The following is a 26,913-nucleotide window of genomic DNA, read 5'->3' on the forward strand; positions in this document are numbered from 1 at the left end:
ATAGAACTACCATATCATCCAGCTATTCCACTACTGGGCACATACCCTGAGAAACCATAATTCAAAAAGAGTCATGTACCACAATGTTCATTGCAGCACTATTTACAATAGCCAGGACATGGAAGCAACCTAAATGTCCATCGATAGATGAATGGATAAAGAAGATGTGGCACATATACACAATGGAATATTACTCAGCCATAAAAAGGAACGAAATTGAGTTATTTGTAATGAGGTGGATAGACCTAGAGTCTGTCATACAGAGTGAAGTAAGTCAGAAAGAGAAAAACAAATACTGTATGCTAATGCACATATATGGAATCTAAGAAAAAACAGTACTGATGAACCTAGTGGCAGGGTAGGAATAAAGCCACAGACGTAGAGAATGGACTTGAGGACACGGGGTGGGGAAGGGGAAGCTGGGACGAAGTGAGAGAGTAGCACTGACATATATACACTACCAAATGTAAAATAGATAGCTAGTGGGAAGCAGCCGCATAGCACAGGGAGATCAGCTCGGTGCTTTGTGACCACCTAGGGGGGTGGGGTAGGGAGGGTGGGAGGGAGACACAAGAGGGAGGGGATATGGGGATATATGTATACATATAGCTGATTCACTTTGTTATACAGCAGAAGCTAACACACCATTGTAAAGCAATTATACTCCAATAAAGATAAAATAAATTAATTAATTAAAAAAAAGAAATCCACACTCTTATACACTGGAAAGCAATTTCACAATATGTATCAAGAAATTTAAAATGCTCCTACAGGCCCAGGCTAGTAATTAAACCTCTAATAACCAATTCTAAGAAAATCATCAGAGATTTGGTTACAGATTTATGCACATGAGGCTGAGCATAATGTTTTTGTAGCATCAAAGTATGGGCGCCCTGCCTAAATATCCAATAGGACAGGAAGACTAAAGTAAATTTTAATGCATTATTCCATGAAATAATGGATTTTTTAATGAGTTTTTGTTGACATTGAGGAAATGCTTACAATATAGGATTCTGTGAACAAAAACATAAGATAAAATTAATATTTAAATTATATGTAAGATATGGAAAGATTAATAGAAGAAAATATGGCAAAAATTTATAGCAGATTCTTCTAGGTGGAGGAATTATGAGTGATATCTAGTTTCTTCTTTATGTGTTTCCATATTTTCAAAATGTTTTACAACTGTAAGATGTTAATTTTATATTCAGAAAAGTTCTCTTCTATAAAAAAAAAAGTAAGACAAGTACAAAAATTTTAAAAAGAAAGAATAATGTTGATAAAATCTGGGAAGTCCAGGCAAAAAAGATCCTGAATGCAGTCATGAGATTCAGATAAAACACAAGTCCAGGACGGCTGGGTCAACAGACAGTGAGGAAGAGGAAACCACAAGTATCGAGAGACAAAGCCAAGTTTGTGAAAGAACAGATTTGACCCCAGGCAGCCCCTGGCTGAAGAGTTTCATCAGGACCCTATGGGGGAGGGAGTGGTAACCAGCACCTGTACATGACTGTCCTGAATTTTGGGGACATGGTAGGTGAGCTGTAGCTAATTTTTATCATGCTTTTAAAGTCCCCAATTCTAAAGCCCTTCTAGCACAGTTAGAGAGAGTGGTCTGGATCAGAGAACCATTTCCTGCCTTGCAGACTAGGTGAAGGATAGCTCCTAGAAAAGGAAGGGTCCGGTGAGGACCTCAACAAGGCGCCCCAAAGGGACACCTCCTGTTCGGGTGAGCTCATCCATCCTTTACCTCACATCCCCCCTACACAGTCTTGGGATATGTTGAAAGGTCCTGTGATAGACCCAGCACACACTGGGATGGAACAAGGCCAGCTGCAGACATCAACATTCTCCAGACCACCTGCCCTACACCTCCCCCTTCTCACTCCTTTCAGCTTTCTTGGTCCCAGACAACACTCCTGGTCTTACTCTTGGCCTCACTCTACCCCCAGCTCCACTGGTTAACAAACTAGTTTGCAACTAGCTCTGATCTTGGAAACCTTCCAAGACCTATCTTCCAAGATTTCCCCTCTAGCCCCACAGACCACCGCAATTCAAGTGAGGAGCCCTGTGGCAGAGGCTGTCGGTGCCTCCCCATATCCCCTGCTTCCGGGCACGTCAGCCTGAGTTCCACCTCCTGCATCCACAGCTCTTTGCCTGAGGTCTTTGGCAGCCAGAGATCACTCTGCCCATGTGTGTAGCAGGTCAAAGCACCAGGGAGTTTAACTGCCCTTGGGAACAGCCTTCAACCAATGTCTTGACAAAGTTGGAGGATAAATACCCCAGCTCTCTTGCGACTCTCTTGGGGTAACCCTAAGATATGTTTTTCTCAGAGCTCCCCAGCTCCAGTTGTCCATGGTGGATGCTTTCTTGACAGTGCAGGGTGGACTGGCTTCCTCTCCATTCATGTCACTTCTCCACTCCTCTATTGGTGTTTCCTGGGATCAACCCCCAAATAAAATATTTGTATTTGGATCCTTTCCTTGGAGTCGCTCCTGGTGGAAACCAAAATAGGACAGTGCCCCCCACTGTCCCCAGGCCATATAGAATGGACCTTGGAGTTTCCACATATCTTTTTTTAAAAAATAAATTTATTTATTTATTATTTTTTGGCTGCGTTGGGTCTTTGCTGCTGCGCGTGGGCTTTCTCTAGCTGCGGCGAGCAGGGGCGTTGTGGTGCGCAGGCCTCTCACTGCAGTGGCCTCGCCTGTTGCGGACCACGGGTCTTAGGCATGCAGGCCTCAGTAGTCATGGCACGTGGGCTCAGTAGTTGTGGCTCACGGGCTCTAGAGCGCAGGCTCAGTAGTTGTGGCACACGGACTTAGTTGCTCCACGGCATGTGGGATCTTCCTGGACCAGGGCTTGAACCCATGTCCCCTGCATTGGCAGGAAGATTCTTAACCACTGTGCCACCAGGGAAGTCCCTCCACATATCTTTCTATGCTGAGCATTAGGAGAGAATACAGTGTGAAGCTGGTGTGGTCAGTGTCCTTCTCCTGTCCACTTTCCATGACTCACCTCTGTGGCGACGGGCCACATTCACAGATGGGACACCAAACATCCCATCTGCAATCAAGTCCAGGAACAGGTCTTTCTTTATGGCAGGGTTGTCCATCCCTCCTAAATACTTGTCAGTAGCCACTGGAGTCAGTTCCTCATGGATGTTCTGAAATAGATCAAGAGTGAAAGTGACCACCAAGCCCTAGTGAACAGCATGGCTTCTCCAGCCAGGGAGGAAGGCTTGCATTAATGGTGAACCTCTCAAGTTCTGTGCAACCACTTCCGCCCACTCCTGGTGGTGAGGTAGAAAGGCATGAAAATGGGAGTAGAACCCTCCAGCCCCAGTCTTCATTCTGCCATTAGTTGCTCTGCAGTTGGGGACAAGCCTCTTCCCCTCTTTAGGGCTCAGCCAGTTCCTGTGATTCCTAGACTCTTACAAGGATGGGGTAGGACTTCCACACGAGTGATGTGGCCGTCTTCTGGTCTAGCTTGCCTTCAGAGAATGAGTAGCCCATGAACTGTTAAAACAAAGGTTAAGCAATTATGAATCATCCGGTAATGACAGGAAAAACCGAAGTGACCAACAAACCAAACCAATGCAGGCTGAAGGTCACTTTGTCATGTCTTGATGGGCATGGGTCTTGGTGGAGTTGGGCAAAATCAATGAATCAAATGGACTTTTATATTTAGAAATCAAGGAGTACAAAGAAGATAAAGTAATTGTTAAGGGAAGCTGCCCCAGTCTTTGTGTGTATGTGTATGTATGTATATATATATGTGTGTGTGTATGTATATGCATACATATATATATATATATATATTTAGGCTAGAGTCTCCACAGTGGTCATCAAGACAGAGAGGGAAGGTTTCAGCCAGCCAAGTGTTGAAGTAGAGGGCTCTGGGGCAGATGACACAGACCTCACAAATACCCCGCCTGTGTCAGATAACTGAGAAAGCCCCAAATCCTGCCATTATGGTTTTGGTCTTTCGGTATAATCTTTGAAATCATTCTGAAGACCTGCAGAACTCTGCACATAACAACCCCATCAAAACTCTGCACTAAGTGACGTCACCAAACTCTAGCACGGCCACAAGCAGCTTAAGGCCCTGTCCCCAGGATGACCCCAGGCCCCCTTTTAAAGCTGTGTGCTGCCAGGAACATTTACCGTTTGCTCTATAGCCAAAACCTGGTGATGGGCAGGTAGGTCCCTGAACCCATTCTTAGTGCAGTTACTTTAAAACCTTGTTATTATAAGTCCTTTCTCTGCCCTTTGAGATGTAAATCTACCACACAAAACTGTTTCCTCAGGACCTGAGAGCCATCTCTATGAAAAGCAAACATTCGGGGGTAATTCTTGCTCTCCCCAGTCCCTGTGGAAAGATAAAGGCCTAACTTCAGCGGGAGCCTTGCTTCTACTTACACCACGGTCTCCTGTCATAAAGACAGAAGCTTGTTTCTTCTCCAGATAAATGTCAGCTAACAAATCCAGGTGGCCCAGTTACACGGATAATCCTCCCCGAGCCCCGGCCTTGGGTTCAGTTCACAATTGATCTTTTCCCTACAGCAAGGGTGTATCTGAATCAAATCTGTTACCACTTCAACTAGTGTCCGGCTTTGTTTATCTTTGGCAGAAGGGAAAGTACTTCCTAACTTTTAGAAGTCAATTTTAACTCAGGAGGAAGCAGGCTCCTTTGAATCTTTCCAGTTAGATGAATGAGAGTGTGAGGTGTGGGTGGGTGGAATTTATGGAGAAACTATGAAAGCATCAAGCCCAGGGAAGAGGCTGCAGGTCCCAGGCCTCACTCTCCTTAACTCCCAAGCCCCTTCCCCTTTCCAGGCCTTGGGTTTCTCATCTGCCCAATGATTATCTCTACCAGCCCTCCTGGCACTGACATTTCAGGATTCTTGGATGGGAGGACAAGCAGAGAGTGTGTGGGGATGTGGGTCCCCAGGGCCGCACCACCCAGGTGACAGCTGGGCCATCGTGGAGAAGGTTTCCACGGAAACGTCAAGGTGTATGAAGGTCCCAGAGGTGCGTGCGTAGAAGGAGGGATCCTGTGACCAGAGATGGGAGGGGTGATGTGACGGGAAGGGGAGGCAAGTCTAAGGGGCCTGCACTTTCTCACCATCGGCAGAATCCAGCCACACTCCTGCTTGTTGATTCCCACGACGTAGGGAACGGGGTGGAAATTCTTTTCAGCCAGATTCTCTTCGGGCGTCTTTGGCAGCAGCACTCCGTCAAGCATGGTGGGCAGGAAAGGAGAGCCCTGGGGAAGAGGGCAGTGTTGTGTCCATTATGGTTGCCAGGGTCTCCTGCCCGCTAGTCACTTAGTAGCCCTCTTGGTTACCAGATCAACTCTCATGGTATTGCAGGGCTTGTGTTCAGGTGACCCTTACTTACTTGATAATGGCTCCAAAGCCCAAGAGTAGTGATGCTAGCATTTGGATATTCTTTTAGGGTACCTAATTTATGAATTAAACTTTATCATAGGTATGTATGCGTAGGAACTGAAACATAGGATATATAGGGTTTGGTACTCTCTGAGGTTTTGGGCATCCACTGGGGGTCTTGGAACTTATTCCTCGAGGATAATGAGGGACTACTGTATTGACATGGCCACAGATTAGTAGCAACTGACTCACATGTCACCACCTGGGAAGCTGGTTTCTGGTATAGTTATAGTTCATATTTGGTCACAGTGGTCATTAAGAGCGGGGTTTTTGGAGCCAGACTGGATTTGGAATCTGGCTTTGTCATTTACTAGCTGGTAACTTGGGAAAGTAGTTTCACCTGTGTGTGCCTCAGTTTCCTCATCTATAAGATGGGTTGTTGTGGGAATTAAATTACTGAACACATGCAAAATGCTAAGCACAGTACCTGGAACCTGGAAAGGGCTGAATAACATTAGATATGATTCATTAGCAGTGCTGTTACAGATCCTGCACTGGACACCAGCCCCATGTGCATATTCCCCTCCTGGATGGCAGGTAGAAGTGGACAATTCCTAGGCTCTGAGACCCTATGGCTCCCGGGACCTGCTTCTGCTCTGCAAGGACCAGTGAATGACAGGCCAGCTCTAGTTGCCAGCAAGAGGGGTTCTGTCGCATGATTCTGATGCAGCAAGACAAGGCCCTGAATCCTAATCCACTATGGCTGACGATAGGGGAGAAGGGACTGGGGTGCCACTACTGCTCACTTCCAAAGGCTGCACAGTTCAGGAAGGGCTGCTGCAGGAGGCCAGCAAGAGTAGCAACTCATTCTGGAAGGAGGACCCAGGAAGGCCACACAGAGGAGGTGCCTACCGTTGGCAGTGGGCTTTGGAGAATGAACAGTTTTCTAAAGAGTGGGAACAGCATAAGCAAAGTGACAAAGGTGTCACTTTAGTGCTCATCCCAGGAACCTCAAACCCCAAGGGTCCTGGGCTTGGAGGAATGTTGGGGGTGTGCACTAGAGACATGGTCACATGTTGGAGCACGTGTTCTGCACATGCCTGCACACAGTAGGGACTCAGATGTAGTTTGAATGAATAACTCCATGAGTGAGGGGATTTGTCTTGTAAGGAAGGTCTGTCTTTTAAGACAGAGGTGGCATGTGTTTACAAGGGGAAATCTGTCAGGACTGTGGGACATGGGATGGGGCGGGGCAGTAGAGAGACAACAAGGGTCCAAGTTGATCAAGGTGGCGTCCAGGGCAGTGTCCAGTGGGGACTGACTGATACCAGCAACAGTAAGAGGGACAGTAAACACTGCTGTCCAGAGGGGGTGCTAGTGGCTGCTCTGTGTGGGCCTCATGTATCACCTTGCTCAGGTCAAAAAACCCAGAGGAGGGAATTCCCTGGCGATCCAGTAGTTGGGACTCCACGCTTTCACTGCCGAGGGCGAGGGTTCGATCCCTGGCTGGGGAACTAAGATCCCACAAGACGCGCAGCGCGGCTGAAACCAAAACCAAACCAAACCAACAAACAAAAACCTCGGGCCTGCTTCATTCCTCTTCCCCTCAGGCCCCACACGCTGTGCATCAGCACATCCTGTCGGCTCTTACTTCAACAACAGCCATGGGCCTGGAGGCTCTCATACCAAACGAGGCAAGCCACACAGAGAAAGACAAATACCATATGGTATTGCTCATATGTGGAATCTAAAAATGATACAAGTGAACTTATTTACGAAACAGAAACAGACTTATGGTTACCAAAGGGGAAAGGGTGGGGGAAAATCAGGAGTTTGGGATTAACAGATACACATTACTGCATATAAACTAGATATACAACAAGGATTTACTGTATAGCACAGAGAATTATATTCAATATCTTGTAATTACCTATAATGAAAAATAAACTGAAAAAGAATATTTATATATATCACTGAATCACTTTGCTGTACACCTGAAACTAACACAATATTGTAAATCAACTATACTTCCATAAAATATATCTCTATATATCTATATCTCTATCTATCTATCTATCTATCTATCTATCTCCAGGCCCAAACCTCTTCTCTCCACCCGCTCTGCTATAGCCTTAGTCCAAGCTGCCATGATCCCGGGCCTGGATTATTCCAGCACAGAGGCTCCCCAGCTGGTCTCCCTGTGCCTGCCCTGCCCCTTCCCTACATCATCCTCAACACAGCAAAGTGCCCTTTGCAAAATCTAAGATCCTGTCACTCCTCTATTCAAAACCCTCCCAAGACTTCCCATCTCACTTGGAATCAAAATCCAAGTCCTTTAAAGGACCACCCCCACCTTCCACTCTTTTTTCAGCCTCAAGCCTGTTCTCTCCCCTCACACCAGCCACACTGGCCTCTTGTCTCATGTCCTTTGCTGTTCCCTCTGCCTGGAACACTCTTCCTCCAACTTCCTGACAACTGGCTTCCTCCCCTCCTCCAGAACTTGGCTCAAATGTCACCTCTGCATCCAGCTATTCCCTGACCCTGCTCTGCAAATTCAAACCACTGGCAAATTATCCCCATTTCCCTTCACCAAACACACCATCATCAAACATACTACATATTTTGTTTGCTTGTCTATTGTCTGCCACCCTCACTCCAAGGGGGCAGGGGATTGTGTCTGCATGGCCTCCACTGCTATATCCCCAGCTTATAAATCAGGTCCTGGCACATAGTAAAGTGCTGATTAAATCTTTGTTGGAAAAAGAACAAATCTTTGTTGGAAAAGCTGGAGTATAACCATCCCAGACTTCAGACAATACTACAAAGCTACTCTAATTAAAACAGTGAGGTATTGGCACAAAAACAGACATATGGATCAATGGAACAAAATAGAGAGCCCAGAAATAAACCCATACACCTACAGTTGATCCTCTTTGACAAAGGAGGCAAGAAAATACAATGGAGAAAAGACAGCCTTTTCAGCAAGTGGTGCTGGGAAAGCTGGAGAGCCGCATGTAAATCAGTGAAGTTGGAAAACACTCTCACCCCATACACAAAAATAAACTCAAAATGGCTTAAAGACCTAAATATAAGACATGACATGATAAAACTCCTAGAAAAGAACATAGGTAAAACATTCTCTGATGTAAAGTGAAACAAAATTTTCTTAGGTCAGTCTCCCAAGGCAATAGAAATAAAAGCAAAAATGAACAAATGGGACCTAATCAAACTTATAAGCTTTTGTACTGCAAAGGAAACCATAAACAAAACAAGAAGACAACCTATGGACTGGGAGAAAATATTTGCAAACAATGTGACCAACAAGGGCTTAATTTCCAAAATATACAAACAGCTCATACAACTCAATAACAACAACAAAAAAAACCCAATCAAAAAAAAAAAATGGGCAGAAGACCCAAATAGACATTTCTCCAAAGAAGACATACAGATGGCCAATAGGCACATGAAAAGCTGCTCAACATCACTAATTATTAGAGAAATGCAAATCAAAACTACAATGAGGTATCATCTCACACCAGTTAGAATGGGCATCATCAGAAAATCTACAAACAGCAAATGCTGGAGAGGGTGTGGAGAAAAGGGAAGCCTCTTGCACTGTTGGTGGGAATGTAAATTGATACAGCCACTATGGAGAACAGTATGGAGGTTCCTTAAAGAACTAAAAATAGAATTACCATATGACCCAGCAATCCCATTACTGGGCATATACTCAGAGAAAACCATAATTCAAAAAGACACATGCACCCAATGTTCATTGCAGCACTATTTACAATAGCCAGGTCATGGAAGCAACCTAAATGCCCACTGACAGATGAATGGATAAAGAAGATGTGGTACATATATACAATGGAATATTACTCAGCCATAAAAAGGAACGAACTTGGGTCATTTGTAGAGACGTGGGTCATTTGTAGAGACGTGGATGCCTGTAGAGACTGTCATACAGAGTGAAGTAAGTCAGAAAGAGAAAAACAAATATCGTATATTAACGCATGTATGTGGAACCTAGAAAAATGGTGCAGATGAACCAGTTTGCAGAGCAGAAATTGAGACACAGAAGTAGAGAACAAACGTATGGACACCAAGGGGGGAAGTGGCGGGGGGGTGGGGTGTGTGTGTGATGAATTGGGCGATTGGGACTGACATGTATACACTGATGTGTATAAAATGGATAACAAATAAGAAAAAAAATAATTAAAAAATAAACATTACAAAAAGTGTTCATGGGTTTCCCTGGTGGCACAATGGTTGAGAGTCCGCCTGCTGATGCAGGGATACATGGGTTCGTGCCCCGGTCCAGGAAGATCCCACATGCCGCAGAGCGGCTAAGCCCGTGAGCTATGGCCGCTGAGCCTATGCATCTGGAGCCTGTGCTCCGCAACAGGAGAGGCCACAACCGTGAGAGGCCCACGTACCGGAAAAAAAAAAAAAAAAAAAATGTTCATGGTGAGTATCCAAGGATAATGGGACTGTGAAAGACTTTTTGTTTCTTTGAGATTATCTGTACTTTTCCTTTTCTCCACTTTACAAAATATAAAATCATTTTCCTCTGAGCGTTCCACTATGAAACCAAGATACGCTTTTAAAATGCAGTAATAGCACTGACCCTCTGCTCAACTGTGAGGCAGCTGGAGGGTTTCTAACAGCTTCCAGCGCCTTCTAATCTGGTTTTCCACCTTTGCTTCCCTTGGTGTCTCCCAACTGCCATTCCCACATCAGGCTCCCAGGTCGTGTCTGTGTTCCGTTTCCCGGGTCCCATCCCCCCTTCCATCCTCCTTCCTCTCTCTACCTCTCCTCCCCCAGCCCAGCTCCATCCTCAGCCCCAGAGGCTGCTTCCCTCCTTCCTGAGCATAAACAAGCCATCAGACCTCCCCAGAGGAGGCCTCTGACCTGTTCTTAGTGTTCGTGTCCCCTTGAATTGTAGATCTGGCTTCAAGCCAAATAATGACATTGCCCCCAACTTCATGGTTGCCTCCTCTTATCCAGAATTTACACCCACCCCTACTTCCCAAGAGGAGTGAGGTGAGTACTAATAGTAAAATGATTAGGAAAGAGAGTAAGAGCTCAACCAACACAGGACAGGAGGAATGTCTCCGTTGCAGCCGTGGCTGGAGATATGGCCCCAGGATGCTAAGCTGAGCTCTGAGCTTCCTGCGGTGCAAGGAGAGTTTGGCCATAACTTTCCACCATCTGATGCTGCACAGAGTAGGGTCAGCCTTGAATCCAGGTCCCATGACTAGACTGGCTGGTCTGCAAGGGGTCCCATCGGTAGCCACATCAGGGCCAGGAACACTTACAAGAATAGAGACACTTTCCCCTCCTGCTGACTCTCCAAAGATGGTCACAGAGCCTGGATCCCCTCCGAAGTTGGCAATGTTCTCCTGGACCCAGTGCAGTGCGGCCAACTGGTCCAAGTGACCCCAGTTCCCCCGGCTGTGTTCATCCCCTGTGCTGTAAGAGAACAGGGTGGAGTTGAGAGCAGACATGTCACAGCAGGGCTCTCAGGACCACAGATGGGGCTGGGGGTCTGGGTGAGCCTTCTGCAAGAGACTGGGCTTCCAGAGCCCTGACACTGGGGTCTTCACCTGCCTCCCATCCTGCAGCATTGTTCCGCTGTAGCGCTCTATACGTCCATCCCACATCTATTTATGGAGCATCTACTATTCTACAATTCCAAAGGGAATTCCAGGCAGAAGAAACAGCACATGCAAAGGCCCCGGCATCCAGTGAACAAAAGTGTGAGCCTAGGACCTACAGCTACAGAGGGCCCTGAGGGCCTCAGTAAGGATGTCAATGTCATCTTGAGTAAGTTAGGAAGCCATTGCAGGGATGACATGATTCCGTTTATGTCTTAAATGATCACTTTGGCTACTGTGAGGATCAGACACGGTGTAAAATAGCAGGGTTATAGAAGTAGGTGTTATTACAACAATCCAGGGGAGAGACACAGAGTGCTTTGAACAGGGTGACTACAAGGGCGGAGGTGAGAAGTGGCTGGATTCTGAACATATTGTAAAAGTGGAGCCAAGAGGATTTGCTGGTGACTGGATGTGGGGTATGAGAAAAAGAAAAGAATCCAAGTGGCCCCAGGCTTTTATCCTGAGTAACTGGAAGGGTGGAGCTGCCTGCAGCTGAGCAGGAGGCCCTGTGGAGAAAGGAGGAGGGTTTGGGGCAGGGGCATCGGGAGTCAAGGGTTAAGTTTGTCCGTGGAAGGGAGAGGTGCCCTCAGGTGTCCCGTGGGGATGGCAGGAGGTAGTTAATGATGTACCTGCGGGTTTCAAAGGAGAAATGGGCTAAAAATAGGGAGCCTGGAAGTGCCCCCTGAGGTCACTCAGGGCACCAGTGGGACAGAGAAGAAGATGCACACAGAGGCTGAGATGGGGAGGGGAGGGTCCGGGAGGGGCCGAGAAGGAGCTGCCATGAGGGAGGAGGTGGCCAAGAGCCAAGAGAAGGAAATTTTTCAAAAAGGTTTGAGGGGTGACGTGCGGTTGCTGCCAAGGCTGGGCCGCTGGTGACCTGGACCAGAGCAGTGTGGTGTCTGGTCGGGGTGAAACCCTGACTGACGTGGTAGAGGAGAGCCTGGGAGAGAGGGAGGGGGGAGTGTACGCAGTTATACTGTAACTGGGAGCAGCCGTGGGCTGCGGGCGAAGGACATGAGGAGTCTCAGTGAAGGTGACACATCCCAGGACGCGACTCGCCTGGGACAGCCCTCTTCCAGCCCATAGGTCTTTCCAGTGAGATGACCACCCCTCCCCCAGCCCACCCACCAGCCATCTCAGGTAAGAGGTCCTGGGGCTGGTGCATTCAGAAAAGGCTCAGTAACTGTGCCTGCAGGAAGTCCGGTTCCTGTCCCCACAGAGACTCCATGGAGGAGACTCGAGCCTTCGCTCACGCATGTGCCAAACTCCACGAAGGAAATGGGGTGAGTGGGCCCTACGCTCCTCTCCGTAGACGTGTCCACTGGAGTCAGGTGCTCGTTACAGCCTCCAAGTTCCAGCCACCCGTTCCTCCACCTACAAGACTTTACGGAGCTCCCACATGAGTCTGCTCCTTCTTTCCTTCCCCATGAGGTAAGATGTATACGCCTCTAACTGCTGCGCTGCATGTTAACTGTCACCTTACAGGTATGCAACATGCTGGGCAGCACAGGTGAAAAAGAGATGAGCATTTCAGACGAGGTAACATTTGGGTTGGGTTTTGCAGGAATAATAGGAGTTTGTCAGGCAGATTAGGCATTTTACATGCAAGTAAGTGGACCAGGGTGGCTGGGGAAGGAGAAGGTAGGTAGAGCTCAATTATGAGGGGACTTGCATGTCTTAGTAGGGAACCTAGCAAAGATCCCTTTGAGGGCTTGCATGACCAGAGTGGGGTCCTAGCACTCCCACACTGAGGGTCAATGTGCCGTGAGGAGAGTCCAGTGTCTTACCTGAAGAATCCCCAGATGCCCAGGCAGTACTGAACGGTCACCACCACCACGTTTTCATGGGCAGAGAGGGCCAGCCCATCATAGGTTGATGCCCCGCCCAACATCAGACCTCCTCCGGGGATCCACACCATCACCTGGATGGGGAGGAAGCAACCATACAGGGCATAGGAAGCAGAGCTGGGAAAGACCTCAAGAGGCTGTCTGGTTTGGTCATCTACCCGTTCTCCCAGCTGTGGCCCAGGCCACCACCCCACTCAGTGCACCCTGGCTGCCCCTGCCTGTCTCCCCTGCCTCAGTGCCACCTCCTGCCAGTGCTCTTCATGCTGAGAACATCATCATGGGAACAGCCAAGGCTAAGAGCACCATCTTCTCCCCAACACTCCCACAGTCCTCACTCCCGGACCCTTCACGCAGCTCAGCACACTCTGCACGCAACAGCCCTTGGTTAGAAGCTTATTTCAGCTTCACCTTAGTTACCTTTTGTGTGGTGAAATAAACTTCTCACGTGAATGATGACCATGTCAAGAAGCACACGCCCTGGGTGGTACCTCTTCTTAATAGGCCTTTCCACTGCCTCCTCTGCTCCCCAAATCTCACCCATCCTCCAAAGCCCAGCCTAAAAGCCACCTCCTCTAAGAAGTCTTCAATCATCTGACGAATATGATTTGAAAACCTACCAGGGACTGTGGTAAGAATTAAGGATGAGAGTGGACATGACAATTCATAATGCATGGCCCTGAATTTAAAGAGTTTACATAGCAAGAAAGTGAGAATGGCTAAAATAATAGTATAATGATTTTGTTAATAAAAAAATCACAGAACTCATACATGAACTATGTGTCAAGTACTGCTCTAAGCATTTAAAAATAAACCATCCACAAGATAGGGACTACTATTGTCCCATTTCACAGACAGGAAAACTGAGGCACTTAACCACCCTGAGGTCACGCAGCTAACAGGTGGTGGAGGCAGGACTTGAACCCAGGCAGTCTGGCTCCAGAGTCCACATGTTGAGCTGCCCAGCACATGGCAGCCAATGGCCACGGTGCAGTAGGCTGGCTGTTGGGGCAGGAGGAATTTCTTCCCTTCAACTCTAACTAATGCATCAGCAAGACTTGCCTCGTGTGCTGTGTCAGACACTGACATAAATCTTGATATTCATCATTGAACACTTGTGTGTGATTATCCCTGATTTGAGGAAACAGAGCCAGGTCTCTCAGCTAGTAAAAGGCAGAACCAGTGTTTACACCCAGACCCTGCAGTTCCAGAGCCTGTGTCCATAGTAGGGGTTCTCCAGCTTCAGGTTCCTGGAGCCCCTGCTCCTCCTACATCTCTGATCCCTGCCTGCCTCCGGGCAGAGGGACTGAGTGTGCAGTCACCTCTGAGTCCAGGCTGAGCCAAGGGCTGGCCAGCAGTGATTTGCTGAAGAAGCTAGTCCAGCTCTGTGCAACCCTGTGCTAAGATCCTCGAAGGCAGGGGCTGTGTGGTCATGGTTTTATGTTCCTCCTTTCTCTTAACCCCCAATTCTAGCTATGCATATGGGGGCGCTGAGTATGTACTAGGGGAATGAATGAATGCATGAATGAATGAATTAACAATTGTCCCCACCTCTTTGAGCCCAGCATATGCAGAGCCACCTTCTAGTCACAAGTTCACAGATGCCCTCCTCCACATCTGGGCACCATGCCAGGGGTGTTCCTGGGAGATGGCTGGGCGCTCACACCCCGCCTGTCTCTACCCCACTGACCCCTCCTTTCCCAGACCAGCCCCACCCTCCAGCCTGAGTCTGGAAGGCTGCCCCATCTCTGGGCTTCCATTTATTCTGCAAATGCTGACTCACTGGGTCATCAGCTTGTGCCAAAGACAATTAGGAAGTAAAATTATCTACAATAAAATCTTGATAGTTGGCAAAGGCAAAGGAAAGTGCTTCTCTGTTGCTCCAGGCTCTGCACCCTCCACCTGTGACACTGAGACTGAAAGTTTGTCAGAGAAGGTCTCTGTGTGCTGAGGAAAGGCCACACACAGGCTCCACTTGCTTGTGTGTGTGTGTGTCAAAGAGCGTGACTTGAGATCAGGAGACCCGTGCTCTAGTCCTGCAACCCTACTCTGCGACCTCGCCTTCCCCTCACTGGGCTTCAGTTTCTCTATCTGTAACAGAACGGTTGGGTTGTTGGCTTATCTCCAAGATTCCTTCCAGCTCTGACTTTATTGGAAATTATGTCTTAGCCACCCTGGGTATCAGATTCCAAACTCCCCCAGAGGCCCTATGTCTGTCACTATGGGAAACTGAGGTGTGGAAAACCTGTGCTTCCTGATGTCAGGTTTGGCTGTGGTGGTAAAGAAAGCCCTGGGGCCCCTGGGGAACAGCCTGGGGCCCCTGGAACAGCCTTGGTCCAAGACGCCCCAACCCAACACTGCCTCATCCCCTTCCAGTCTACACCAGCCTTGACCATTTGTTCCCATTGCTTACCGGCAGCCTGCTTCTCCTCTTCAAGTCAGCAGGAGTGTAAATATTTAGGTAAAGACAGTCTTCGGAAAACCTGAGATTAATGTTCTCCTTTCTGTTGGTAAAGAGCTCTGAGATCACTTGCCCTGCCACTGGGTCTTGGGAGAACCTGGGAGAGGCAAGGAGAGAAATGAATTCTTGAAGTTCAATCAGAGCTGACCAAGGAGATGTCTCCTGTGGTCAGGCCAGGTCTTGGACCGGGAGAATTAAGCCTGTAAATAGAGTTGTTCTTACCAGATTCCAGACACTGGAATGCATAGGAGGCTACCTGGGGGATCATGATGGAGGGACCTGGGGCTCACCAAGGTCTCCCGGGAGAGTGAATAGTAAGAAGGCCTGGCACCTTCCCCTTCCAGGAGCCTTCAGGATGCTTTGTGTCAAGAAGAGGATGCTGCTTACATGCCTGGGAATGGATCATTTTCTGCATGTCCTGGTCGCGGCTGACTCTCTGCTGGGCTCTGCATAGTGAGTGCGGGGTGACCACGTTCCTCTACCAGGTAAACCAGGTGTTCCAGTCCATGGGATACTTCCAAAAACCATGAGAAGTCACTCTATTTGTAGACATTTAAGGCATGCAACAGGTCAAGGACAAAATATTTGTGGTGCAACATTAGGAGAACTTTATTCTAGTCCTGCCTCAGCCACTTATGTGCTGGGTGACCTTGGGTGAATTCCTTCTCGGCTCTGGGCCCCAGTCTGCCATGTCTAAGTGAGGGGAGTGATTTCTGTAAGGGTCTTGCAGCACTGACATGCTAAGATTCTATCATCAACCCATCTGGTCAAGTGCTATTTGTTGCCCAAATAATGGATCTTAAAGATCCAACAGAGATAATTGGTAATATTTAATCTTCAGATCAGCTTCATGATATAGGTTCTACTATTATCCCCATTTTACATTTGAGAAAACTGAGCCACAGAGAGGTTACAGAACCTGCCCAAGGTCACACAGCCAGGAAGAGCCATACTATGTAGTGTTTATGTTTCTGAAGACATTATAAGCAACATTTTCAGATTTCCAGAAAGCAGGCATGACTGCTCCCAGTATGTCAATGAGGTAACTGAGGCACTGAGGTGTTTGGATGAAACAGCTGTCAAGTGGCAGGGTCAGAGCTGCAAAGGCAGCCTCTTGATTTCCATCGTGGGGGAACTTTCCCCAGATCACCAAGGCAAAGGGCATATTATTCATAAAAGAAGAAATTCAAAAATTAAAAAAGGGAAAGAGAGTTCAACATCCCTAGTATTCAGATAATTGCAGAATAAATTTTAAAATTATATAATTATGATGATAATTATTATTATTTTGCCTATCCAATAGTCAAAACAATGTTTTAATAATCCCAAGCATTGGCAAGGGTCTGGTGAATGAAAGTTTTCATATATTAATGGAAGGAGTGTAGTTAGAACATTTCTGGAAGGAAATTTAACAAAAGGTTATACTCTTTTCCTCAGAAATGTCATTTCTTGGAACTTATCCCAAAATACTGTGAATGTGCATAAAGGTTTGGCTACGTGATGTTCATCACGGTGCTAATTATATTATCAGAAACATCAAGAACAACTTAACGATCCCAAATAAGAGATTGGGTAAATAAATTATTATTCAGTACCCAGTGTAATATAATGTCAGGCTGTGATATTTAATGACATATAATGATGTTCATGATACATTTATAAATGAGCAAAGCAGGCATTCAAAGCATCTGTATCCTGTGATATAATAAGAAATATATTTTTGGTCTTCTTCCCATTTCTGGCAAAGAGCTCTTAAAACCCTTGGAATTTCCTAAGTGATGAGAGTGATAAATGTGTCTTTTGTTGTGTTAATGAGGTGATTCTGGACCTTACCTAAGGATGGGAGCTGATTATCAAGAGAACCACATGTGATTCCAGGTTTGGAACGTTCAGATCCACCCCCTTGACCTCTGGGGAAGGGAAATGGGCTGGAGGTTGAATCAATCACCAGTGGTCAATGATTTCATCAATCCTGCCCATGTACCGAAGCCCAAAAGGCTAGAGTTAAGAGAGCCTCCAGGTTGGTGAACCAGAACTCTTCCAAGTGCCAACGTGCTGGGACTAAAACTCCGCAGGACAGGAGCTCCTTTGTGCCTCATGTTATGTATCTCTTCATCTGGCTGGTGATTCATATCCTTTAATATTCTTCATAATAAACCAGTAATCTAGTGAGTAAACTAGCATCCTGAGTTTTATGAGTTGCTTTAGCAAATTAATGGAACCCAAGGAGGGGGTCATGGGAACCTGTGACTTACAGCCATTTGATCAGAAGCAGAGGTAACTTGGACTTGAGATATCATCTGAAACGGAGGGCAGTATTGTGGGACTGAGCCTTTAACCCATATAATATGATGCTGTCTCCAGGTGGTTAGTGTCAGAATTGAGTTGAATTGTAGGATACCCAGCTGGTGTCAGAGAATTGAGTGTTGGTGTGGAAAAAAGAAAATAAATATTGGAATTGTGTGCAGAATCTTATGTGGTTACATTTTAAGGGATAAAATATGCAATAGGTAAGAGACTACAAAAACAGAATCTAAAATATGAATGGCAGTTCTCTCTAGGTGGTAGAAGTATATATAATTTTCATTTTCTTACCTTTACTTCCTCACTTTTCTGTAATAAGTATGTATTACACTTGCAATCAGGAAATAAAAACAGTGAATATTATAAAGAAAAGAAAGAAGGGAGAGTTGGAGGGAGGAAGGGAGGATGGCAAGAGTAGAGGAGAGAAAAGAAAGAAAAGGAGAGGAGAGGAGAGAAGAGGAAAGGAAAGGACAAGAAAAGAAAGGAAAAGAAAAAAGCAGGGAGAGGCAGGCCCCTGGAAGTTCCCAGAAATGCCTTGCTGAGATGAAAAAGGTCTGAATCCATGCATGTAGATATCCCAGGTGTCCTGGGGGATGACTTCAACATCTTTGCCCAACATGGCCAGAGTGACCAGGATACACCAACCAGTGCTCTGCTCCTTACTAGGTAACAGTCACACCTGGGAGTTGGGAACTTGACTGGTCAACACCCCAAAGACTCCCCACCTACACATCTGGCCCACCTCCCCAACTACAACAAAGTTCAAGACAGGAGAATAAATAGAATCATTACTTCTGATCTCCCTCACCTGCTCAACTCTTTATTTTATTCCAAAGCACTTATCCTACTCTAACATATTACATAACCTATTGCTTTGCATATTGTTCAGTGTGTCTCTCCCTGCTAGAATGCAAGCTGCATGAGGGTGGGATCTTTGTTCTGTTCACTAATGGATCCCAGGAAACTAGAACACGCCTGGCACACAGGAGGTGCTCCATAAATATTTGTTGAATAAATGGCTCTAGAATGTTGTGAGAGTTCTGAAATGTTTGTAAGGATCTACAATATCTTAGGATTCCAGAACAAAGTATGAGCCACTCAGAGGATCGCCTTGGCTCCTTCCTGCGTCCCTTTGAGGCTAACATCCCCACTGGAAGATGCCAGAGTCACACCTTGACTTACATGGGAGGGTAAGAGGTGGTATTCTTCACGAAAATCCATGGTTCTGCAGGCTGCGGCGGAGCAAACCTCAAGGATCCACGAGGGGGCTTGGCAAAAGGGACTCCCAGGAAAACGGCCACAGGCTGTGCAAAACCTTCTAAGCTGACGTATTTCCCCAGGACTCTGCCTTGCGCGGTGTCCACAGCAGGCAGTGAGGGTGGTTGCCCTGCTGGACACTGAGAGGAAATGAGAACATGTCAGTGGTGACGGTGTGAACTGGATTCTGGGTGAATTTTGTTACTTTTGCCACGTGATCTTGAATGTCCCCTCAACTCTCTAAGCCTCAGTTTCTTCTTATGTAAGAGAGAGTGAAGCTAACTGTCCTTCCTAACTCACAGTGCTATCTGAAGGAGTGAATTGGAATTGGAGGTATAACAGCATCAAATAAGACATAAATGCAAAAAGAAGAGCCACTGGGAATGAAGAAGGCATTCAGTTTCCACACTGAGGAGCATCTAGAAACAACCACTGGATGCTGGTGCCGAGCTGCACGTTGGATGAGAGGATGAACAAGAGCAGGTTGCTCTTCTCAGAAATCTGGCCTTATGTGGAGGATGAGCCACATACATACCTGACCCTACTGCTGGGAAGAAAGTGGTCTGTGTCCTGAGAGAGGTACCAAGTAAGGTGCCATAGGAGACAGAAGAGGGAGCAAGGCCTTCTGACTGGTGGCTTCATGGAGGCAGTGACCTTGGAGCTGGGACTTGCAGTAGTGGAAGGAGTGACAAGGGGAGGTGGAAGAGGGTGCTTAAAGGTATAAACAGAGATGAGATTGTGCAGAGGTGAGGCTCTGTGACAGCAAAGTGCAAGACCTGCTTGAGGAAGAGCGATTGGCCCATTTGCGTCAGGAAGAGTAATGGGGGAGGAACATAATCCTGGATGAGACAGGTTCATGTCTGGGAGGGTCTCAAACGCCAGGCCAGTGATTCGGGCTTTATTTAGTGGGTAAATGAGCAGCAGTGAACCGTCCTGGAGTAAAAGAGAGTGACACAATCAGCTTGAAGAGGCCCCTTCTGCTGGCTCTGAGCACGGTCATGCAGAGGGAGCGAGACGGGCTCAGATTCCATCTGTCCCCTTCTCGTGGAGCAGACAGTTCTTTCTCACTGAGCTGAAATGCGTCTCCCTGAAGCTGCCACATCAGTCCTGGTCCTACCTGCTCTGGGACATCCTGCACCTTCATGTGACAGGCAGCCTTAGTGACCCATGTTCATACCCATCCCTCAAGTCTTCTTTTGTCCGTCCTCAACAGCTTCAGTTTGTTTAAGCATCCTAACAGGAAACGATTTCCAGCCTCTCATCCTCCCAATTGTTCCCCTTTAGATATAGACACAAGGTCAACCTCTCTCTCAAAGTATGTGGCCAGAACAGAAAAGAATAACCCAGGTTTGGTCTTACGGATAAATCTGATGATAACCCTCAAGAGAGATGAAGTGGACAGATGTCCAAATGGCAAGGGTGAAAAAGTGGGCGATTGGCTGAGAGGTATAGGCAATACTGGTAACAGCAGCAGTTACCACTTGTGTTATACGTAATGTTTGTATACTGAGCACTTACTATGTGCTACATGGGCATTCCAGTTCCTTTAAACTAATCTTCACAAAAGCCTTGCTAGGTAGACATTAATATGTCCATTTTACAGATGAGGTAACTGAGGAAATGGAGGCAGCCAGTATGGACTTTCTAAAGGTAGAACTGGCATGGCCCTGCCAGCGGGTAAACAGCAGTAAGGGAATAATCTGTCCCTAATTTGGTTCTTACTCTGCTCTTACCCTCAGTTCCAGGCCTCTCACAGTGTCATAGGCCCAGGAAGACGAGAAAACCCAGTGGAGCCTGGGCTGTCAGTGCACTGACAGCCAGAGCACTGGCTCTGGACTCAGGAGTTAGAGATAGAATTCAGAGCATGATTTTCCGGTTGACCTTGGGCATGTACATTTCCCTCTCTGAGTCTCAGTTTCCCCATCTATAAAATGGCACAGATGCATTCTGAGGTCCCTTGCTGCACCCTTGTATTAATCAGGTCTTTTATGTTCTGTATTCTGATGCCTTGACATCTGGGGCCTTGCTGATTCTGGAGGGACTGCCCCTCCCAGAGTTCGCCAATCCCTAATGATAGGAATGAACTTCCCCTTCAAGAGTGCCAGAGCCTGTACCCCAACTACCTTCTTTACCAGGCCTTCCACATCTGGCCACTATCATCCTGCCCTAATCACTCCAGGCCAAGTACCTGACAACTGTGGGAACTCCCTAAGCCCCAGAGCCCACTGCAATCGGCTGCCAATCCCAAACCTGCTTATTCTGCTTCACCTCTACCTTCCCCCCAGCAACCAAGATAAAGGTTCTTGCGCCTAATTCCTCCTTCCTTCCTCTGCCTCCTGATGCACCGGGTGCCTCACCTGTGGCCCACCATGGTGGTGTCACGCCCCCTCCTCTGGGGAGCTGTGAGTAACAAACTATCTTTTCAGTGGCAGTTGGCTCCTGATCCGTGGCCTTACCACACCTCAGACTGTCTATTAATACACTATATCTTAAAACAACCCCTTTATTTATGAATTACTTTATTTTTCGTTCTCCATTCCAGGCACTCTTTAGAAACAACAACCCATTTCAACCTTACAACAGCCCAGTGAGGTAGATACAGTTGTCACCCCCATTTTAGAAATGCAAAACTGAGGCACAGAAAAGGGACATCCCTCGCCGAAGAACACACAGCTACTAAGTGCTGAGCTGGATGCGAACCCACACACTCTGACTCCAGAGTGGATATCAATATTCTGCTAACCCACTTTCGGCAATATCTGGACTAATAATCAAGGGGTTGCCTTGATACACGGGGCTTGCCAAAGTCCTCAACTGCCAGGGGCGAGGTTAGCTGGCTGCCCTCTGGCACGTGGCATAGCCCGGTTACCTTCCTCTCTGTCTCCTGTCACTGGGGCTGGCTGGGCAGAGACTCAGAATCCTGACAGCACGTGCTACTGCAGAACCCCGCCTGTCACTCCTTTGCCCTGTATGCATCTCCTCTACCTTGTCCCCCAGGAAGATTTCCAAAGATGCCCCCGCTATTTGCATTTCAGAAGGACTCACCCCAAGACGTGGAAGTGGCGAGGGAGGTCAGGACCAGAAGGAGAAGGCACATCGTGGAAGGACAGCAACTTCTGGGCCTGCAGGTCTCTGTGCCCATAGAGGGCCTTATGAGTCCACCCCCCAGTTCCCGCCCCCCTCCAGCTCCCACCCCCAGCTCTGCCCCCGCCACCCAATAGCCTGATGAAGAGACAACAGAAAAGCTCTTCCCCTTCCCAAAAATGCAATGGGCGGCTGTTGGCGCCTCCAAGCCCCGCCCTCCCAGAGTTTACCCTCTTTTATCAAAAGAGTCTGGATTAAACTCTCTGATTACAGATAGCCACCTACTCATTCAACAACTTGTTTCATAAGTGTTTTTCCCTTCCTGGACTCTAACCTTAGTGTGCTGTGGGCTACCCAAGGCAGACACAAGCAGACAGAGGCCTTTAGACAAGGGGAGGCTTTGGCCTGGGGTCCTCAGAACAACTTGAAAACTTTCAGAGCAACTCCTAGCTCCACAGCTGCCCAGCTGGAGAACTTAGGGCAAATCTCTTAGCTTCCCTGAGCTTCTATTTCATAGAGTTCCATGCTTTCCACTTTGGAAGCATCTTAAATTTCATCCCATTTCCCTTTTGATGCCTGGATTAACTTTCCAATATTCCTGCCAATTAACTCAGCCTCCTGTTGCACATCTCCAGGGTCAGGGAACTCATTACCTCTCCACGCAGGGATCTTTGGACAGAATGTTCTTATAGTAAAGGAACTCCATCTCTTCATAATCCCTCGCTCTAACCAACCATCCTTCCATTTATTCATTATTCCCTTTATTTATTCATTCTTCAAACATTTATCAAATGCCTGCCTCTGTGCTAGGTAGTATGGATACAAAGATAAATTTAAGACATGTTCTAGTGCCCAGAGGAGCTCACCATGTAATAGATAAGATAGATGGGGGAAGGGGTGGCTTGCTATGCAATGTGAAAGCACCAAAATAAAGGGATACAAAGTGCTCTGGGTATACCTGGAAGAGTGTCATTTACCTGATGGGGATGCAAGGAGGATGCTTAAAGCCTGTTTCATTGAATCATTAAGCGTCCAATAAAAGAGAATTCTCCAAATACACTGTGATATTGATACATAGCTGGCTAAGACAATACTACACATTCACTCAAACTAGAGATGCATACCTCTACATATGGACAAGGGAATACAGTCATGATCCATTGTGAAGGAAAATAAAACAGGTTATAAAATAGTTATGGCTGCTTCAGGACACAGTTTGGCAGTTCGTCAAAAATTAAACTTAGAAAAAATTTAAAAATTAAACTTAGAATTACCATATTTCATAGCAATTTCACTCCTAGGTATATACCCAAGCTAATTGAAAATATGTCCACACAAAAACTTGTACTCAAATAGCAGCATTCTTCAAAAAAGTCGAAAGTGGAAACAACCAAAATGTCCATCAACTGATGAATGGACAAAGAGATATGATCTAACCACACAATGGAATATTATTCAGACATAAAAAGAAATGAAGTACGGATACTTGCTACAATGTGGAGGAACCTTAAAAACAGTATGCTAATGGAAAAAGCCAGACACAAAAGGCCAGATATTGTATGATTCTATTTATGAGATGTTCACAATAAGCAAATCCATAGAGACAGAATGTAGATTAGAGGTTTCTATGGGCTGGGGACGAGGGGAATAAGGAATGACTCCTAATGGGTATAAGCTTTCTTTTAGGTGTGATGAAAATTTTCTGAGATTGGATACTGGTGATGGTTAAACAACTTTGTGAATATACTAATATCACTAAACTGTACACTTTAAAAAGGTGAATGTTATGGTATGTGTATTGTATTTCAAAAAAATAAATATTTTTAAAATCCCATCATGTATAATATCCCATGTTAAAAAACAAAGTTCTACTTCGTAAATTTGAAGATCTAATTGGCTTTTCAAATGATTCACGAACCAAGCGGCATCCCATCTAGCAAGCAGAAAAGAAAAGGTTTTAAAGGCAGAGAAGAAGTAGGACAAGGAAGTCATAAACAAACAAAAATGATTTCAGGCAGGGTTACCTTCTTTGAGGGGATAAGAGGGTCTATTAGGCATACTACCTCACTGGTGCTGACCAGGAAATTCCAGACTGACTGGTTAAGATTACATTCCTGGGGAAGGTTGAAACTACAATTAAGTTAGGTACTAAATCTTCATTTGGTGACGAGGGCTTAGCACAAGTGACTACATTTGGGGTCTGTTGTTTCTTTTTCTTTTTTTTTAACATTTCCCCTCTTTTGATCAAATTCTTGGCTTAACTGAGAGATGTGATCAAAATCTAAGGCATCAGCACCACGCTCAGCTACCGGTCACTTTTGTGGATCCTTTGTGTGGTGTCCATAGCTCATCATGTTTTTGTCTAGTTCCCGTGACGGTCACAGGTCATGGCTTCAGGTTCATAATACTTAAGTGGTTATTCTCTTTCCTTCTTTTCTTTTTTTAACATCTTTATTGGAGTATAACTGCTTTACAATGGTGTGGTAGTTTCTGCTTTATAACAAAGTGAATCAGTTATACATATGTTCCCATATCTCTTCCCTCTTGCGTCTCCCTCCCTCCCACCCTCCCTATCCCACCCCTCTAGGTGGTCACAAACCACTGAGCTGATCTCCCTGTGCTATGCGGCTGCTTCCCACTAGCTATCTATTTTACGTTTGGTAGTGTATATATGTCCATGCCACTCTCTCACTTTGTCACAGTTTACCCTTCCCCCTCCCCATATCCTCAAGTCCATTCTCTAGTAGGTCTGTGTCTTTATCTTAGTGAGATCATTTGCGTGGTCGTTAGCAGCTGGGAACGCGTATTTAAAACCTTTGAGAGAATACAATGCACCACAGAAATGATTATGATTGTAATTAGCAAGATAATTCTCAATGTTTGGAGTGCACTCTAGAGCCATGGTCCCTAAGACCCAAACCAATCAAAATCAAATAAGTCCAAGAAAGACTTATTGAAGAAGTCACTTTTTTAAGCCAAGTGGCTTGCTCAGTGATCTTATATAACTGTTCTTATGTAACTAAGTTACTTCCCCAGAAATATTAATCCAAGTGCAGCAAGTGGTGTTGGCCAAAGCACAGTTACCTCCTTGCTCAGCTAAAAGATAATCAAGGGCTATCCTATTATCAAAAACAACTTTGGCCAGAGTCTCAGAATTTTTCTGAGCTATTGCTTTAGTGGCAGATTCCATAATACTTTCAAGAGTTAAGAAGAGGTTCCTGATCACAGCCTCATTTACATTTACTCCTAACCAGGGAAGTAGGGCCTTCCTTCAAAGGAAGCGAATCTTGAAAATTGAATGCCTCCTGGTAATTCCCATTTAAGTTTTTGGCTCAGGATTGGAAAGGTGACAGCCATGGAGGCCAGTAAAAGGGTCTGTAGACCACACAGGCAGTTTTATTCTGGTTACCCTTTCCTCATGTACTTTTCTTTGCATAGAGCCTGGACACAAGGTTTCCCAAGTTTGGGGCTGTTAACCAGAGATAAGGAAATGGACCAGGGTGACCCTGGCATCATGGACAGATAAGAGTTTCTAAACGACAAATCCAGCAGTCTGAAAACTTACCCCCTTTAGCAATGGTCTTGGAGATATGGATAATGGCATCATCTTTCTAGGCCAATGCCAGAGTAAAGGAAAGAAAGAGAAGAAAAAAAAGGTTTCATATTTAGTTAAAGTATGAAGTCCCAATCCGACATCTTTGGTGGAAGAAGTCTACCTTGATGTCAGCTGCTTCTCTCCAGTCAATTTGATGTGGTGTCCTCCAGCATTTGTACAGGACCAGATGACAGGTGGAGCCTTTTTCAGCTGTGAGTTATATATCTAAGGTTCAAGTTCCTGAAGTTTGGCTGCCGTCTGGGTAGTAGGAGGAAGACCTGGATCCTTCCAAGGAGATCTAAAGGCAGTCTTTGTTCTTAGTGATTCTAAATCAGAAGGGTGGGAGGTAATTAGAAACATTAGTTTGGAGATTTGTAGCCAGATATTTGAGGAAACTAGAAGAATTCAAGATCCAGTCCAATTAACAGGTATATAGCAAAACCTCAAAGGCAATTATCAGGATTATGCAAAAATAATTTTTCTCTCTACAACCATCCACATTTCTTATTTTCCAAGGATAATCACAGTAAAACTTAATTTGTTTGTATTAAATTTAGCTTGATTATTTACATAAGTGCAGCAAGAATAGTTGACCATATATGCTCTTTTTGAGACTTCTTCATTGGCACGTTTCATAAGGAATCTCAGACTTAACTCTTAAAAAGCCTCCAAGTCCAAGAACTCACCATCAGTTTTTACCTGCAATACCTATAGTTTGGGTAAATTCCTCTCTTCTTGAGGTTCCTGGGTCTGCCAGGAAGTTACCTGCCTTACTCACCTGGTAAGGTTGCTGGGAATCCTGTAAGCAAGGTACCAGGCTGATTTTTTCAAGCAGTTCCTTAAAGTTGTCTGGTCAATTTGCGCCTTTATACCTCTCTCTTTTTTTTTTAAAGGGAGCTGGGAATTTTTATTTTATTTTATTTTATTATTTATTTTGGTTGCACCGGCTCTTAGTTGTGGCAGGTGGGCTCCTTAGTTGCAGCCCGCAGGCTCCTTAGTTGCAGCTCGCTGGCTCAGTTGCAGCACATGTGCTCCTTAGTTGCAGCATGTGTGGTCCTTAGTTGTGGCCAGCAGGCTCCTTAGTGTGGCATGCAAACTCTTAGTTGTGGCATGCATGTGGGATCTAGTTCCCTGACCAGGGATCGAACCCGCATCCCCTGCATTGGAAGGTGGATTCTTAACCACTGTGCCACCAGGGAAGTCCCTACATCTCTTTTAAATATGATATTCTAGTCAAAACTTTGGTAATATGTGACTTCCCTGGTGGTCCAGTGGGTAAAACTCCACGCTCTCAAGGCAGAGGGCCCAGGTTCCAT

General features: G+C 46.1%; 1 protein-coding gene across 5 annotated transcripts in view; it reads right to left on the reverse strand.

Moving 5' to 3' along the window:
* LOC114884213 (liver carboxylesterase 1-like) overlaps positions 1-26,913 on the reverse strand; it is a 36,783-nt gene that overhangs the window by 5,068 nt on the left and 4,802 nt on the right. For 2 of the 5 annotated variants that reach the window (XM_029203030.1, XM_029203037.1), the window contains exons 2-11: positions 25,719-25,923; positions 25,568-25,613; positions 18,844-19,058; positions 15,745-15,896; positions 15,310-15,454; positions 12,840-12,973; positions 10,711-10,864; positions 5,128-5,268; positions 3,438-3,518; positions 3,019-3,166 (exon numbers count right to left, since the gene is read on the reverse strand). In XM_029203030.1, the coding sequence (XP_029058863.1) occupies positions 3,019-3,166; positions 3,438-3,518; positions 5,128-5,268; positions 10,711-10,864; positions 12,840-12,973; positions 15,310-15,454; positions 15,745-15,896; positions 18,844-18,882 (994 nt within the window). In that variant the 5' untranslated portion in view covers positions 18,883-19,058; positions 25,568-25,613; positions 25,719-25,923. Of the gene's footprint in view, positions 1-3,018; positions 3,167-3,437; positions 3,519-5,127; positions 5,269-10,710; positions 10,865-12,839; positions 12,974-15,309; positions 15,455-15,744; positions 15,897-18,843; positions 19,059-25,567; positions 25,924-26,913 lie in introns of all 5 variants that reach the window. The other 3 variants (XM_029203047.1, XM_029203065.1, XM_029203056.1) reach the window with 3 other exon arrangements.

Source organism: Monodon monoceros, unplaced genomic scaffold (genome assembly GCF_005190385.1).
Source record: "Monodon monoceros isolate NGI ecotype Baffin Bay Population unplaced genomic scaffold, NGI_Narwhal_1 Super_Scaffold_10, whole genome shotgun sequence".
Lineage (NCBI taxonomy): Eukaryota > Metazoa > Chordata > Mammalia > Artiodactyla > Monodontidae > Monodon > Monodon monoceros.